This window comes from Papilio machaon, chromosome 7, assembly GCF_912999745.1.
Source record: "Papilio machaon chromosome 7, ilPapMach1.1, whole genome shotgun sequence".
Taxonomy (NCBI): domain Eukaryota; kingdom Metazoa; phylum Arthropoda; class Insecta; order Lepidoptera; family Papilionidae; genus Papilio; species Papilio machaon.
This window is the reverse complement of record NC_059992.1, coordinates 6,526,796-6,542,711: the sequence shown is the minus strand read 5'-3', so window position 1 is coordinate 6,542,711 and position 15,916 is coordinate 6,526,796. Positions and strand designations below refer to the sequence as shown.

Sequence of the window (15,916 nt, the reverse complement as noted above, 5' to 3'; positions counted from 1 at the left end):
TCGGCAAAAAAGCTTTCATTATGTAATGAGCAAGATGGTCTGACGTGTTGATTGAGCAATACGACGTACAAAAGAAACCGGTTTATCGAGACCCGTAGCAGCCGGACAAATATAAACAAATACCTTCACATCACAGCTCACAGCTGGTCAGTCAGGTATTCAGGACAACCAGTGGACAAATATGGAGTTTACGGTACGGAGAGATTATTTCACCCGGGGTTTCGATGTATATATGGGATATGTTACTTAACATTTCCAATACGTAATCAGTTTTTAAAAGTATAATTTTTATATCGCAATAAAATTAATTAAAAACAAAAAATTAAAATCAACTACATATTATAATTTCCGTCAGTTTTCTCAAATTGAAATCAAATGAAAGTTAAATTCTATAATATTGCGTATGACTATTGCGTATAATTAAAACAAATCGTGACCAGAGAAAGTGGCTTACAATCGTTTTAATCAAGAGCATATGTAGATAGATTATCCATTTTATAACCAATGGGCGCTCGCAATAACAACCTATTTGATCGAACTGATAATTCGAAATTCGTGACAAATTCTCATGTGGAATATAACGAAATCGATTAAAGAACGACCTAAATCATATACATTGAGAGCATAACTTTGTTTTATTTAGAACTCAATAACTCGTTTAAATCTGAAAGAACACATATAATATACAACCATTTCTGAATAGATGTTACCATACGGACACCATGGCGACGCACGTTGCCCGTGTCTGTAAAATCTTCGACACTTTATGCTCTTATAGACATAAAATGGTTTATGTGAAATTATCGTAATGCGCACAAACGTAAAACACAAAAACAAGATGAGGTAATAAAAAGAGAAAATTGAACTCGCATGAAGCTCGAGTTAATGGAATTTGAAAATGAAACATGCAATTTGCACCATACCTTGCATAAATGCTTATTGAATTTAAGTTACACTTTACTTGATATATGATCTTATTTATAATTATAATATGAATATAATTAATAGACATACCTTTTACTATAGACAGTATAACAACAACAAAATGTGTTTTTTAAAGAAACTTAACTACGACAATTACAATGTGCAAATCTGTAACAGTTTGATAGTTACTGCTTACAATAGTCTTGGTGAAAGTTTAATCAACAACTTAATTATAATTTAAAACAAAATAATGTCCATCGTGTAATAATATCCATACAAAAAATATCCAACGAACAAATTACCTTTATTTGTTACAACAAATTTTTCAAACAACCTTTACATAAAGGTAGCGTTGGTAACAAAAGTCACATTTACGAATAGGGTCAAAGAGGTCAGTTTGCGTGACTTCCGAAGTAAAATTACGTTTTCATACGGATTTATTGTACAACGTCCGTCCTTATAAGGGTCACGATGTCGATGTTAATAAACTTTAATAAGTTCTTACACTTTGATCATTCCGATTAACCGTTACAGTTACTCTATTTAAACTCGTCTTATCTACCTAATTATCTTTATTAACAACCTGCACAGAACGCTGAGAATAATTTGTAGTAATTACAATCGTATAGTAATCTATTTCCTAGTGGATTGAGATATTTATTATTGCAAATGCAATATCTAATTACGAACGGTTTTTGTTATATGTATCTATCTGTTAAGGCAAGGACTTAAATAACTTGAGTATCTAAGTGTTTACACGAACAGAAGTTATACGACCAAGAATATTAATAAGCATATCGAACTTTATGTAGATCTATAAATATAGTAGAATCGAGGGAGGTGTGTAAGGCCCGCGCCAAATGGAAGTCCGCGGGCTCTGTCTACCTCTCTAGGTTACGGGCGAGAGTTATTTTATTGTTGATGAAATTTATGTCCTACATATGGTGAATATTTTTATAACAGAAATTCTTCGAGCGATAGTGGATTAACTAATCCATTTTTCAATGATATTGGTTTTGCGTCACACGAATTTTTTTAATTTTTTTTATTTCGTTCTGATTTGTTGTTAACATCAACAAACTATATCTTTACTTATAACACCATTTTATTTTGTGAAATCTCTTGTTATTCATATACTTTAAATGCACCATATTTTTATATTGAATTAAAGTTAAACCTGACGTATCGGGTCAAGTCATAACTTACGTAGTGTTAAACACGCAAGTTGAACAGCATACATTGAAAAATCAATATATATTGACCGCGTTTGAAGCAGAAGTATACCAGTTAGGTAAAGTGAATGAGGTAGGCCAATGGAACAAGATTTAAAACAGCCAACATTTCAAATTATCCATTTATAAACATTTCGCAAAGTTAATTATTGACTAGAGAATAACTAGAAACGAACTATAACGTGTTAAGATTAGACATACACTAGGAGTTGCCAGCGAACTCGTCCGCGTGGAATAAAAAAAAATCTAGCCTATGTCACCTGAGGATTGTGAAGCTTTTGGGACACTGTTGGGGACAGTGAAAGGTTTTTTTTAATCTGTTCAGTAGTTTCGGAGCCTATATAATATAAACAAACAAGCAAACAATCAGATCTTAAATTATGGCCAGTATTTTCGTCTTGTATTAATTCATTCTTAAATCTATCATCATCATCAGCTCACTATACGTCAGTGGGGACTGAGGGTCTCAGAGCCTACCCCAAGTTAGGGGTGACTTAAATCTATACTTACCGTTATTATTAAATGATTGAATAAACAAGAGCATTATAATATTTAATTGAATAACAGTTTGACGAGTCTTCAAATAAAACTTCAACTTCAAAACTACACATTACTCAATATTTTAGATTGTTAGACGAAGCATGATTCACATGACCAGGTCTGTAGCCATATCGATCGACCAACGCTTTCCTGACAGTTAATACGAGATCGTTTGTATATTAGAATTTATAATAAGGTTGAGGTGAACGGCTATCACAGCGACTGTTCACGTCCGTTCCTCACACTTAGCGTTATGGTAATGGGGTGCCGTGACCAAAAGGGAACAGTGCCGTATTATCTTGGGGTCAGCTTACGTCGTGCGCCTGCCATTTTTGCCGCCTATCCCCCGCTGTGTAACCCCTCATGCCATATTCGTGTAATTGTTGCAGTTACCACGATGACCAAATTTATTTTGTTTTAAAAGCTTCAATTTGTAATTGGAAAATGGTCCTAATATATTCATATCTAAAGTTTTTAACATTCTTAACCTAAAATAGGACATTTCAAATAATAGACCTTGGAGTAAACGCATTTTATTATTTATTATTTATTTATTTATTTATTTACAATACAATAAAAAAACCTGAAATAGAACTATGTCCCACAAAATTATATAAAATAATTTGACTGTGGGATCAAGAAATTTATCAGTTTAGTTAGATATTAATAGATTTTATTAAAAAAAACTTAAAACAGTTAGTATAGTTCAATTTTTGTTAAACGTATCCTATTTAAAACTATTTATGAGTAGTTTTATGGTTTTATAACTAACAGTAAGTACCATCGTTAAGAAAACGAACTTTGTTATTTTCTATTATTTGAAAAAAGAACATTTTAAATTTAACGATGCTCAATGTTCCTTTTAAAATTTAAACACTGCAAACACCGCAAAATATGTGTTCGCGAAGTGTCGGTGTAATAATCCCTTAATTACTTCGCCGAAGCTCACCAACTGGCCATAATTGCGGGTCTGTCTGTCTGGGAGAGCTTTAATGGCGCATACACAAAGATAATTACCATATTCCTAGATTTAATTGAATTTATAACATTAATTATTTAATTAAATTGCTTGCGGAATCATTTTCATTGCTTTATTACAATATGTATCGATTTAATTGTATTAAGTTTATTATGTTTGCAATGACATTATTAAGTCATATTTCAATTTAATTCGTCTTTATTTTATTAAATTCGGATTTAAAATGTCATTTATTCATCGCCTCTTCTGTATTTTATTTAGTCTGTGGTACCGTAAAAATAGCGACAAGTCCATTAAATTTGTATAAATGTTAGGTAGAGTTCATTTAGTCTAGTATACCTATTTTTAAATAAGAATAATAAATAGAATATTATCTTTCTTGTACAGATATATATGGTATACAATTTTCGCATGTGAATTTACTACAAACGATTTACTTCCAATAACACGTCTATGTGCTGTCGAAGTCTAGACACAACGTTGTAGTCACGCAACAAGATTTAAAGTCCCAAGGGGTCCGCGCTATTCAAATATCTCACCTTGGTCCGCCGGGCGGAAACTCACGGCCGCTGTGCTTGTAATAAATCAGACCCCGACTCGTTCCACAGTCTATATTCGTCATCAACGCAACAAGAAACCTATCTCGCATAAACTCAAGATTTTCAACTGACAGCCAATAAATGGTTAGATGGTGATCCTGATTAATTGGTTGTGAAAGGCGTAGACATGCGTCCATTTAGATACATATCAAATGTGAACACTAACGAATGAAGGAAGTTGAATTTATTTTCGATAACTTTGTATCAAGTATTCTGACGTCACGTGCTTAGTCTTGCTTCTTCGTTGCTTTCTAAAATGTATCTGAATTTGTCATTTTCTTTTATGCAGTCGAGGCAACGGTATTAAAGTGCTTGTCAGCTTTTAAAATTCACAAGCGCAATATATTGACCACTAGCTGTCTCCCGCGAATACGTTCTTGTGGATTTGAAAAAAACTGTCGTAGTCTATGTTCTTCTAAACTATGTTCTACATCTGTGCCAAATTTCATCAAGATCCGTTGAGCCATTCCAGAGATACCTTCTAACAAACATCCATCAATCTAAACATAGAGAATAATTTGGTAAAGTGACTACTACAGCTACTGAAAAGAATGAATCCAATACAAAGAAATTAGTTACTACTGAGAAATATTTCACAAAAACTTTCCATTACCTATTATTAATAGGAATCAAGAGCATTCTTCACCTAATTCATCTTATTTGATTATACAATAGTAGACTGGAAGAGAAATTTCATTACACATTCATGCAATTGATTAGTTTCGTAGTTGGATAGTTTATCTTGTACCCTCAGTTGAGCACGCGTCGTGTTTGCGAGGCACTGAACTTGTTTAGTGCCGATGCTACTCACATAACTGCGAACTGATAACGACACCAACGTAAAACAACTGAGTAAACAGATTTATGCGTATAGATAGTCTAGCCAAAAACTTTGCAGCCTTCAAGTCTATCATTATTGAAAACTTATATTTTACCACATCCCTAAGTAATTGTAAAAACTTTTCTTTAATTTATAATTTTACAGAATCTGAATTTATTGGGGATTGCTAATCTTAAAATTATTATTTCATAAAGTTTTATTATTTTTTGAAGTTATTAAAAAGTCGTCGTTTGTCAATATTTATTTGCATAACTTTGATGGTAGCAACGTCCGTTTCAAAACGGATCATCATGACCATACAGCCGTAAAACCATTAAAGATAACCCGAATAACCGGTGTACCGACACGAAAATGAAATTTTAAACGAGTTAACTGCAAAGTTATAGAGTTGACTTCCTGATCAGGGCACAGAAGCAGTATGATTTCATAACACCATTTTCCCTTTCGCAACTCAACTTTGACGTACTGAGTTATCCTGCGATACAAATAATTTAAAATTGAATATGCCATGTCTGATATGAACGAAGTTTTGATTTCATATCTGAATTATTGACGAAGTTTGTTTTAAAGTAGATCGAAGTTACGATTTTGTATAAACTTCGCTCTCTTTGAATATTAATCCAGAGTAGAAATGTGCTAGTTACTTTTGTTTTAACTGGAAACGTGAGATTTTGTAACTTGAGTTAATTGATCCATGATAAAATATTTAAAATATAACCTAATGCCAAAAGTTAAACATGCATTATAATGTTCCTAAAATAACTAATTTTGTAACAGTCTTGCAAACAAAAAGATTTTATTCTTTGCAATGTGCTTATCTGAATATAAGGATTGTCTGATTTTAAAAAGTGATATGCCATTCGATTTCAATTATTCTCAGTTCCTCATTCTGTATACAAAGTTACGTATACAGAATATGTTACTTTTTAAAATTGACTTTAATTTGTTTTTGTTTGTTATCAGGATGACGTTCAAGTGTGGCTGGCTGGTGTGGCTGGTGCTTGTGTGGGCAGCGGGCGCGCACGGCGGCGAGCCGGTGTTCGATCCGAGCACGTTGATGCGATTGGTGCTGGTGCCTGCGGACGCGGCCACCGGTTCCGTCATCTACCGTGTCCGCGCTTCCGATCCCGACTTCGATTACCCCCTACACTTTGAACTTATCGGTATGCTTCATGAGCGATTGTTTTTATTTGATACTTTTAAGTAGAACTTCGTTACTTCTGTTATGTGACAGTCAAAAAATGAATAGCCACATGGATAGGTTGGTTTGAGGATGGATAGGTCTTTTCACCATTAGCATCTGGACTTCCGTAAAATTGGACAGTTCGGCCAAGTTTATTTTAGTTCAAGTGTCAAAATGGGCGTCGCATAGTTAAGGGAGCTAAGTAGCTGTTTCATCTCGTACATTGGCGCCATTCTGGAAATTTTGGTCTTCCTACTCCACTACACGTTTATGCTCATTGCCGACATGTGCATCTAATCTCAAACGAAACAGTTATTTTTTACGGTGACAGATTTCATTGATGAAGGACGTAGACGTACTAAGCATGTATTTAATGTTAATTTCCCAACAGGACAGATGGGCCGTCTGGACGTGGGCATAGAGACGTTGCCTTGCACGCGATACAACTCGGTGTGTCAGGCAAACGTGATCCTACTGCGAAGGCTCGAGCCGGGCCGCTACGTAGATTTCCGCTTGTCCGTCCGCAACACCAGAGGGCGCAGCTCACGGATCGCGTGCTCCATCACGGGCACTAATGCCACCACACCTAGAGATACTATTTTTCCTCATCAACCGAGCATTATATTAGTGCCTGAGGCAAGTACAGTCGCAATCACAAGTGTGTGACTACTCTTGTTGAATTACAATATACACAATATCAATATGTATATTTTCTTGATCAAATTTTCAGTAAAAAGTAAATGAATTACGTTCTAAAGAATTTACTAGAAGACAATAAATTAATGAATAAGAAAAGAACGAAAGTTCTAATCCGATTATTTCCACAGGACACCAAGCGAGGAACGGACTTGGACATCGTTATTGCGAGGAAAAATCCTGTATCGCCAAAGCCTTTGGAGTTGGAACTTTGGGTGAGCTGCGTTCATTTGAATTTTGCTCCGAGAGCTTGATAGCGGTTGATGATTAGGTTTCCTAATGATGTTGCCTGTTTTACTGGTTCTGTGTACGACACGCATTTTGCCTTAACCGCATAATGAAGTTTTGCTCGTGCGCTAATAGGGCTCATTTTCACCATGATATCGCGTTGACGCGTTTCTCCGCCTCACGTGAAATTCAATTTATAATTTCATGTTTTTGAAACACGTAAGTGAGAATCCATTACCGAAAAGCAACTTTGTTATGAGTGTATATCACGTAGGCTGAGATTTTAATTAATTTCTCACTTTGAATGTTTATATAGTTAAATTAAATTTTTGAATTTGTTAATTTACAATACGTATTCTCGTCTAATAACTAAATAATCAAAAAGCTTTCATTATGTTTTCATTTAAATCTATTGCTTATTAAATAAAAGAAGGAAATAAAAATTTAAGACCCACTATAAGTTGAATAAATATTAGAAATCAGAAAATCTGAACTTAAAACGTTTCTGTCGAAGAAATAAACCCGAAATAATTGTTATAATTTACATCTAACATTCAAGTTTTGTTAATAAATTTGAAAAGGGCAGTAAAGCAAGGCGATGGGTTGGGCTGGCGACTGGTTTATAACTCCCGGTCATGTTGCACAATTACCGAGCTTTGGAGGACTCGAGCCATGTTAAATCTCACATATCGCGTGAAGTACGCCTTGGCAACCGTGACTTGATATCATTTTAACACTTCTTATACTTTATGCATGATATTACGTCGTTATTCGAAAGATTTCTATATCAATATTATTCAACTTTATTTTAAACACATATTTTTAACGTATTATTCTTGACTGTGTATTTTTTTTGCCTCCGATTATAATGTAGATAATACAATGTTTCAGATCAATGAAGTACACATATTAACTTGTTAACTTTTTAACATTTTTAATTTATTAATTGTTTTTTCTGCAGGGATCTCCCTTATTTGCAATCCGACAGAGGCGAGTATCAACAGAGAATACCGAAGGCACGATTTTCCTCGTCGGCCCACTGGACTTTGAGGCTCAGTCTATGTACCACTTAACACTGTTAGCGGTAGTAAGTAAAACAATTAATTCAATTAGCACGGCCTCTTTGAATATTACGAACGCAACAGCAGCAATGGTAAAGCTCAGTTTACACTGCTGTTATTCATTGCCTTACTTGAAATCACAGCTGAGCGCGCTGGCCTTATAGAAAGGGTAGTTGCCCGTTATTATTTACATTGCTATTATACCAACAAGTTGACCGGCTTGATAACAATGCGGATTAGCAATTATACAAAGCCGGTCTATATTTAGTTGGGCTCTTAGAAATTTACACTAACTAATTTAAACACAGTCCGTCGGAAACCTTTGCTATGAAATACGAAAAAGATTTAAGATATCGATTAAATTTTATTGTCTTAATTTCAGAATTTTTAGTAAGAAAAAAACATATTTTCACTTTATATTTTAGAACTAAACCTTTTTTTTTATAAGAAGCGATATTTTAATAAGTTGTAAAATTACTGAGTCAATTTGATTCACCCATGCAAAATGGTGCAGTTTTGTTTACAAAACTATTGTTAAATGACAATATTATTTTAAATATTCCAGGATCCATATGCAGAAGTTGATAAGGACACAAGAAACATAGCGGGATTGGAAGTGGTTGTAGTTGTCCAAGACGTGCAGGATATGCCGCCAGTATTTACATCAGCGCCTCCTATAACACATCTTCCCAGACAAGTAGCGCCTGGAGATATGATAGTTAAAGTGCGCGCTGAGGACGGTGACAAAGGTGCTCCAAGACAGATTCGGTACGGACTTGTGTCGGAGGGGAATCCATTCACGCCGTTCTTCAACATCAATGAAACAACAGGTTAGTTGTGCAGTTATAATAATTAGGTATTCTTAAATTTCAACTTTATCAGCTAAAAAATAAAGTTTCATCATCATCTTACTATACGTCCCCACCAAGGAACTCGGAGCCTACCCCAAGTTAGGGGTGTCTAGGCCATAGTCAACCATACTGACCCAGTGACGGTTGGGTGACGTGTTTCTTTCAACGCAAGAATGTTGGATAAATGTTCATATGTAAATCGAAAAACACATTGGTATATTGTGGAATTCGAACCCAGGACCTGCAGATTGCAAGTCAAGTGCTTAACCCTGAGCCACCGACGCTCTTGACGAAAAAAATTAAGTTTGCAATAGAATAAATATATAACTCATAATCGCGAAGTAATAAAAGGAAACTATATTAATGTAGGACATTCACTAATTGTGAGTGATGTAGTTTATTTTAGTTAGTTGTTTTAGTTTATCAGTATTTTGTTTAGTTGGTAGTAATCGTAGAGGATTTATTTAAAAGCTGTCTTAAATCTTAAGGATAGAAAACTTGAAGTAGGCGAACTATCGATATGAATGATATTACCTTTTATATACCTTTTACGAAATATGTCATATAAAAGATCGTTTCTTAGAATGAACAAACATTATTGTTTATCTACAGCAAGAAATTACGAGCTTACTCCTTTAGCGTAGGCGAGGGTTTTTCCTGGAAACTTATTCATTCATGAGTGTTAAAGCAATTGTTTTTAACGACTTATTTTTTTATAACATTCAATACTACTTAGTCTATTAGAGAGTTCCTAATTCAATTGTTACATAAATTACAAAATGTACAAAAAGTGGTAACTAAACTGTATTTTAGAAACAAACAAATTCCAAATAATAAATTATAGGACTTTTATAAAAATGTACCTATTAAATTTCTTCTTCTTTAGTTAATTCATAGGTATATTCTAATAGGTTATTTATGCATTTTTGGTGCTTAGATTAACATAATTGCAAATATAACTTGTACCAATTCGAGAAAGTTTGATTTGATCTCAAGATGGTATGGCGTTATTACCTAAACACTTAACTAATTTCGTAATAAGGAATGTGGTTTGCTAACTACATAAATCCCTTAAACCAACTATACATCCGGTATTCCGATTATGATAAACGGTATTCGATATCCTAATCGTTAATTTGTAATTGGAAAGCAGATTCCAATACACTTGCGTATACGGAATTAATGAATATTTCAACTTTCGTGTAATTTAGATTAGTTAAAATAATTCATATATGACTTAGAGGAAGTATTAGACATATCTTCCTAATATTATAATTGCGAATGTTTTGATGTATGGATGGATGGATGTTTGTTAGAAGGTATCTCCAGATCGGCTGCAAGGATCTCGCTGAAATATGGCAAAGTTGTAGAACATAGCCTGGAATATTCTTCCTAATATTCATAGGCTACTAATTAAGTTTCTTTTTGATTCCGGGCGACAGCTAGTTTAAGTTATAAAGATGCTTTGCTTATTAATTAAAGATTCTTTAATTAGTTTGTCTATATTAGACTATTTCTGGAAATCAGATCATTATTTTAACATTCAAAAAAATTATAATTATATATCATTTAATATTACAAAGCACACTGATTACACTGAATAAATTAGTTACAAAAATCCAATTTTTAAAAAATAAATGGACTTTTGCTAAGTAGGCCAATGAAGTGAAATTTTTTATTCGATAACATCGCTAGACTGACGCTTTACTTCCGTAGTGTATCCTACTTCCTTATCGCTGACCCATAGCGAACCTGGTTCTTTGAAGCAAACTTGCGTGACCCATTTCAATTCCTTAACAGCTCACAATTAATATCAGTCATTTGCACCTAAATTTAAGTCCATTAAAACTTGCTTCTACTTCTAATGCCTTAGTAAAACAAACGTACGATGAAGTTATTAGAACAAAAGATCGTCTGACCGATCTTTTACCTACTGATATCTTTTTTTGTGACTGAATAGTCACTGTTTGCCTTGAAGAGGCATTTACAGCTTCACCGGGCTTGAGGTGGCGGAGCGCAGATGGCGCTTAGCCTAAACCTCGTTTGCTGATATCGTCAGTTTCATTATAAGCCATCATATCTGAATCAACTTCATTGCGCATTACTCTTTCATATATCCATACTAACTTCTGTCTTCCTCTGCCTTTGTAGTCATCCACATTCAATCTCATTACCTTCTTATTTATATGATCATCATTGACTTAATTTTGTGGAGCAATATGTCAATATCATGCTGACGTTATGATTCGCAATTTCTCTATCTTAACTGAAGCCACAGAGAAAGGATACGAACACAATATTTAATAATCTATTTGTTGAATAAATCTTGACTCACCTCACAACCTTGTATTTCATTGGTATAATAGTTCATTAGGCCAAACAACTGTCGCTTGAACATCTATTGTTTGTAAAGCTGGCCCACCCGCCTTCATAATAAAGAGATATTTCCTTTAAATAACAGCCTCTTACATGGTACCAGTAGCTCACAATACCAAAGACCTTATCAGCTTGTTAACAACGCTCCGTAATGTAAAACTAGGATCCAGGCACCGTATAAAGTTACCTTAAGGGCTGTAATTTAATTAATGTTTAGTTTAATAAATTAATGAGCGTTATCTTTCCTTTTTCCTTGAGTAGCTATATAATAGCAAAAATGCATCTAATTTTAAATATATAAAAATTAAATTATTCTTAATACAAAGTTTAAAAAAAATTCAACAAGAACATTGCTAACATCAACTTGTCTCAACTGAAATAAATTACGTGAAGAGCCTTTAATAAACTCACAAGTAATTAAACATTAAGGAGTAGCCTCGGTCCTTGTCAGCGCAAACGAATGGCCTCTCTGCTATTCATCTTAAAAGAGCACCACTTTTGTATGCTAATTACAGTCACATTTTTTTTCTTTCTGTCACGTACATCGTAAAATGATGTCCTATTTTATTTTTATTACAAACTTTATTAATAATTGGCTAACCGTTTATAGTATTAGGAAGTTACAAACATTTATCATTAGATACAATAGTTTGGCACCCCTACAAGCGTGCAATATGATGCTGAGGTAAAAAACATTCGGGTAAGGACTTGAAACTTAGAAACAGAAAATATACAACGAGAGCGAGAGAGAAAACTACAAAACGATTTAGACATTTATATTAAAACAATCCACTATTACTGTTTTATTTTTAACATTGCGTAACAGTTAAGTTAGCTTAAGAACTAAATTATCCATTTTTTACGAATAATGACCTCAAACAAAGTCTGGAGTCATAGGTATATAAATTACTATATGATAACTAGCTGTCGCCTGCGACTCCGTCCGCGCGCAGTTAAAAAAAACTAAATGGGGGGGTTATGAAAAATAGATGTCGGCCGATTCTCAGACCTACTGAATATGCTCACAAAATTTCATGAGAATCGGTCAAGCCGTTTCGGAGGAGTTCAAGTTCGAACCCCGTGACACGAGAATTTTATATATAAGATACATAAATTTCCTTTCAACGTTGATTTTTTTATTTAAAAAAAATAGTCAGACTGTTCTTTTGTTGGATGGGAATGAAAATTGATTTTTGTTTAGTTTTTTTTCACCTAATACAGCTATATTCATTTAAAGTGATTCTTTATACATTTTGGATATAGTGTAAATCAGTTTGTCCTAGAAAATTTCAATTAAACAATTCAATATTAAACAAAAAAATGTTTATTCTAAGAAGTTCGAGCAAAAGTTACTTGTTATTTATTTAGGGTTCCATCGATCCCTTGTCAGAATAAAAGAAGGACGTCTGTTCTTTTGGACACCATGATTGACATCCGACCACAATATCTGCCAGTCGCAAATAAATGTAACTCTAGACAGCCCTGACAAATAAGTATTCTTCTATTTACATTTTCTTTTTGTTTGTATACTTTTCAAGTTATATAAATAGTGATAAGTGAGCGAGTTAAATAAATTTGATATATATGTTACATTTTCAATTGAAAGTAAAAGCGCCATCTATAAATTGTAAGCTAACTATTGTATGCCATCTGGTGGATGGATTTTCAATCTGTAATAGCACAACGTTAAATTCAGGAGTAAAGACAGTTTACGTTGCTGAATACGCTTTTAGCTGGCGCTTTTATCGCACTTCTTATTTATCAGATTTAATTACTTTAGTAATATCAAATTGAACATACCATCGTATGTATATCTATCGTCATGAAAAATTCCGTTTATCCTCTTTTCCTCCAGTGTTGAGTGTCCTACAACTCTACTACTGATTTAGCTACTTAACATTAGGTGAATTGCTTTAAAATCTAGCCCTGTATTTTTCATTTCTAGGTGAGGTAACATTAGAGCGTCCAGTGGAGGAAATCGCAGCAATATCCCACGCCGGCACGCCGATATTACTCACAGTGGTCGCGGAAGAGGTGCGGCTGTCACGGGAGGAGCCCGAGGCCATGTCTTCCACAGTGCAACTTGCCTTCATACTCCCCGAACGCGAAAACTCACCACCGTACTTTGAGAATGAATTGTAAGCATATTTGACGTTTTTTTATAGTTTTTTTAACAATAAACGGTTTGCAAGTAATATTACTGTTCTCCATGAATAACCACATAACCGTAATAGCATTTTCGGCTCTTAAGGGAGGAGGAAAGAGAGCATATAAACATTGCATGACGTATCGGTTTCAAAATACAGCTGAAGATAGATTTTAAATTATATAAAATTAAACAAATCAAAAAATAACTACACATTTCAGCTACGTTACTTATTTGGACGAGAATGCACCTCAAGGTACGGCCCTAACATTCAACGATCCATACATACCGCAAGTCAATGACAATGACGCTGGGAAGAACGGCGTGTTCTCGCTGTCTCTGGTCGGTAACAACGGAACATTTGAGATAGCACCAACAGTCGCTGAGAGACATGCACAATTCATCATCAAAGTGCGAGACAATACCATGCTTGATTTTGAGGCTCGGAAATCAGTCATTTTTCAGGTGTGTAAAATTTTATTATATAAGCTATATCACACGTATTTTTATGAAAATTTAAATGTCGACGAATATAATCACCAATCGAAAATTACCGTAAGTGTAAATGACAAGAAAAATATATAAAATGATACACTTTATCCAGTTCAGGTTTTTTAATAAAATAATTTTTTTAACTACCATTTCTTATAATGTATATTTATCTACATTTCTAGATTTTGGCACAAGAGCTTGGTCCAGCAACAAATTTATCAGCGACAGCAAATGTTACAGTTTATCTTAACGATGTAAATGACAATCCACCTATTTTTCTGGCGCTATCTTACGATGCAGAACTTCCAGAAAATGTAACAGCCGGTACCAGGGTTGTGCAAGTTGCAGCTGATGATGTAGATACCGGAATTTATGGAAAGATTCAATATACTGCCATTTTAGGATATTTAAATACATCTCTACACTTAGATCCTGTGACAGGATTAATAACTGTTGCAACGGATAACCACGGATTCGATCGTGAGGCTATGCCAGATTTGCATTTTTTAGTAGAGGCTAGAGATAATGAAGGAGTAGGATTAAGAGTAACAGTGCCATTAGTTATTAAGTTATTAGATGTAAATGATAACCCACCAGAGTTTGAGAGGTCATTGTATGAATTTGTATTATCGCCTAGTTTAAATAATTTTACATCAGCAGCATTTGTAAAGGCAGTTGACAAAGATGCTGAATCCCCAAATAATGTTGTAAGATATGAAATAATAGATGGCAATAGTGAAAGAAAATTTGCTATTAATGAAGAGACTGGTGAATTATATCTATTAGAAGCTTTGAAGAGAACGAAAAAACAAAACAGAGATCGGAAAAAACGACAAGTAGTAGATGAAGAAGAAAGCGAGGTATTTGTACTCATAATAAGGGCTTATGACCTCGGGGTTCCAAGACTATTCTCTTCGACGACAGTCAAAATATATCCACCGGAGAGTAAAACCAGAACAATGTCTTTTATAGTTCCAGGATTAAATCCTGATCGACAAAAGTTGGAAGAAGTACTTAGTACTCTTTCAGGTGGAAAAGTATCTATAATTGACATAAAACCTTACAAAGGAAACAATGGTGGTACTGATATAAATACGCAGACATCTAGTCAAGAAAAGTAAGTTCTTTTTTATTGTTTATTGTAAAAAAAAGCTTTTCGCCTATAACAGTGACCCAATATGTGTATTTTTTTAAGATGTGGCTCTTGTTAATTAATTTGAAGTTCAAATCAAAATGAAAACTTTTAATAAGTTCATCATGAAAACATTCAAACTCTTTATTTCATTTTTATAATTGGTAATTCTTTGCTTTAACTTTGTTATCCTAATTAATTCGTTTTATCATTCTAAGGAGTGAAGTAATTGCTGTGGTGCGAATGTCAGGGAATACTGCCATCAACGTGGCTAAGCTTCAGGAGCAATTAGCTAAAAATATGACACTTTATAGTACTGGGTTTGAAAATACATCGACTACTGACAGTGACTCGGTAAGGAACGCTACTTTTTCGCAATTAAAACTACCGATCTGACTTTTTCTAAATATTATGTTCACTTTTGCAGGGAGTTTACAAAGCAGAAAGCCGATTACTTTTCTGGTTATTAATACTGTTGGCAATATTGGTAGCGTTGGTGCTACTTCTACTTATCTGCTGCTGTATATGCGAAGGATGTCCACTTTATATGCCTCCTAGGTAAACACTTAAACTAATTAAGCTTATTATTTATTTATTGATTTATACAAGAAAATTTATAAAACAAGCTTTAATATT

General features: G+C 34.0%; 1 protein-coding gene across 1 annotated transcript in view; it reads left to right on the top strand.

Annotated features, from left to right (window-relative positions):
- The window catches only part of LOC106715012 (cadherin-86C), a 70,155-nt gene that overhangs the window by 50,861 nt on the left and 3,378 nt on the right, over positions 1–15,916 (top strand). The window contains exons 3-12 of the mRNA XM_014508195.2: positions 6,079–6,278; positions 6,690–6,934; positions 7,126–7,209; positions 8,184–8,309; positions 8,849–9,113; positions 13,456–13,648; positions 13,878–14,121; positions 14,331–15,265; positions 15,499–15,634; positions 15,708–15,838. Coding sequence (XP_014363681.2) covers positions 6,080–6,278; positions 6,690–6,934; positions 7,126–7,209; positions 8,184–8,309; positions 8,849–9,113; positions 13,456–13,648; positions 13,878–14,121; positions 14,331–15,265; positions 15,499–15,634; positions 15,708–15,838 — 2,558 coding nt within the window. The 5' untranslated portion in view covers position 6,079. The remainder of the gene's footprint in view (positions 1–6,078; positions 6,279–6,689; positions 6,935–7,125; positions 7,210–8,183; positions 8,310–8,848; positions 9,114–13,455; positions 13,649–13,877; positions 14,122–14,330; positions 15,266–15,498; positions 15,635–15,707; positions 15,839–15,916) is intronic.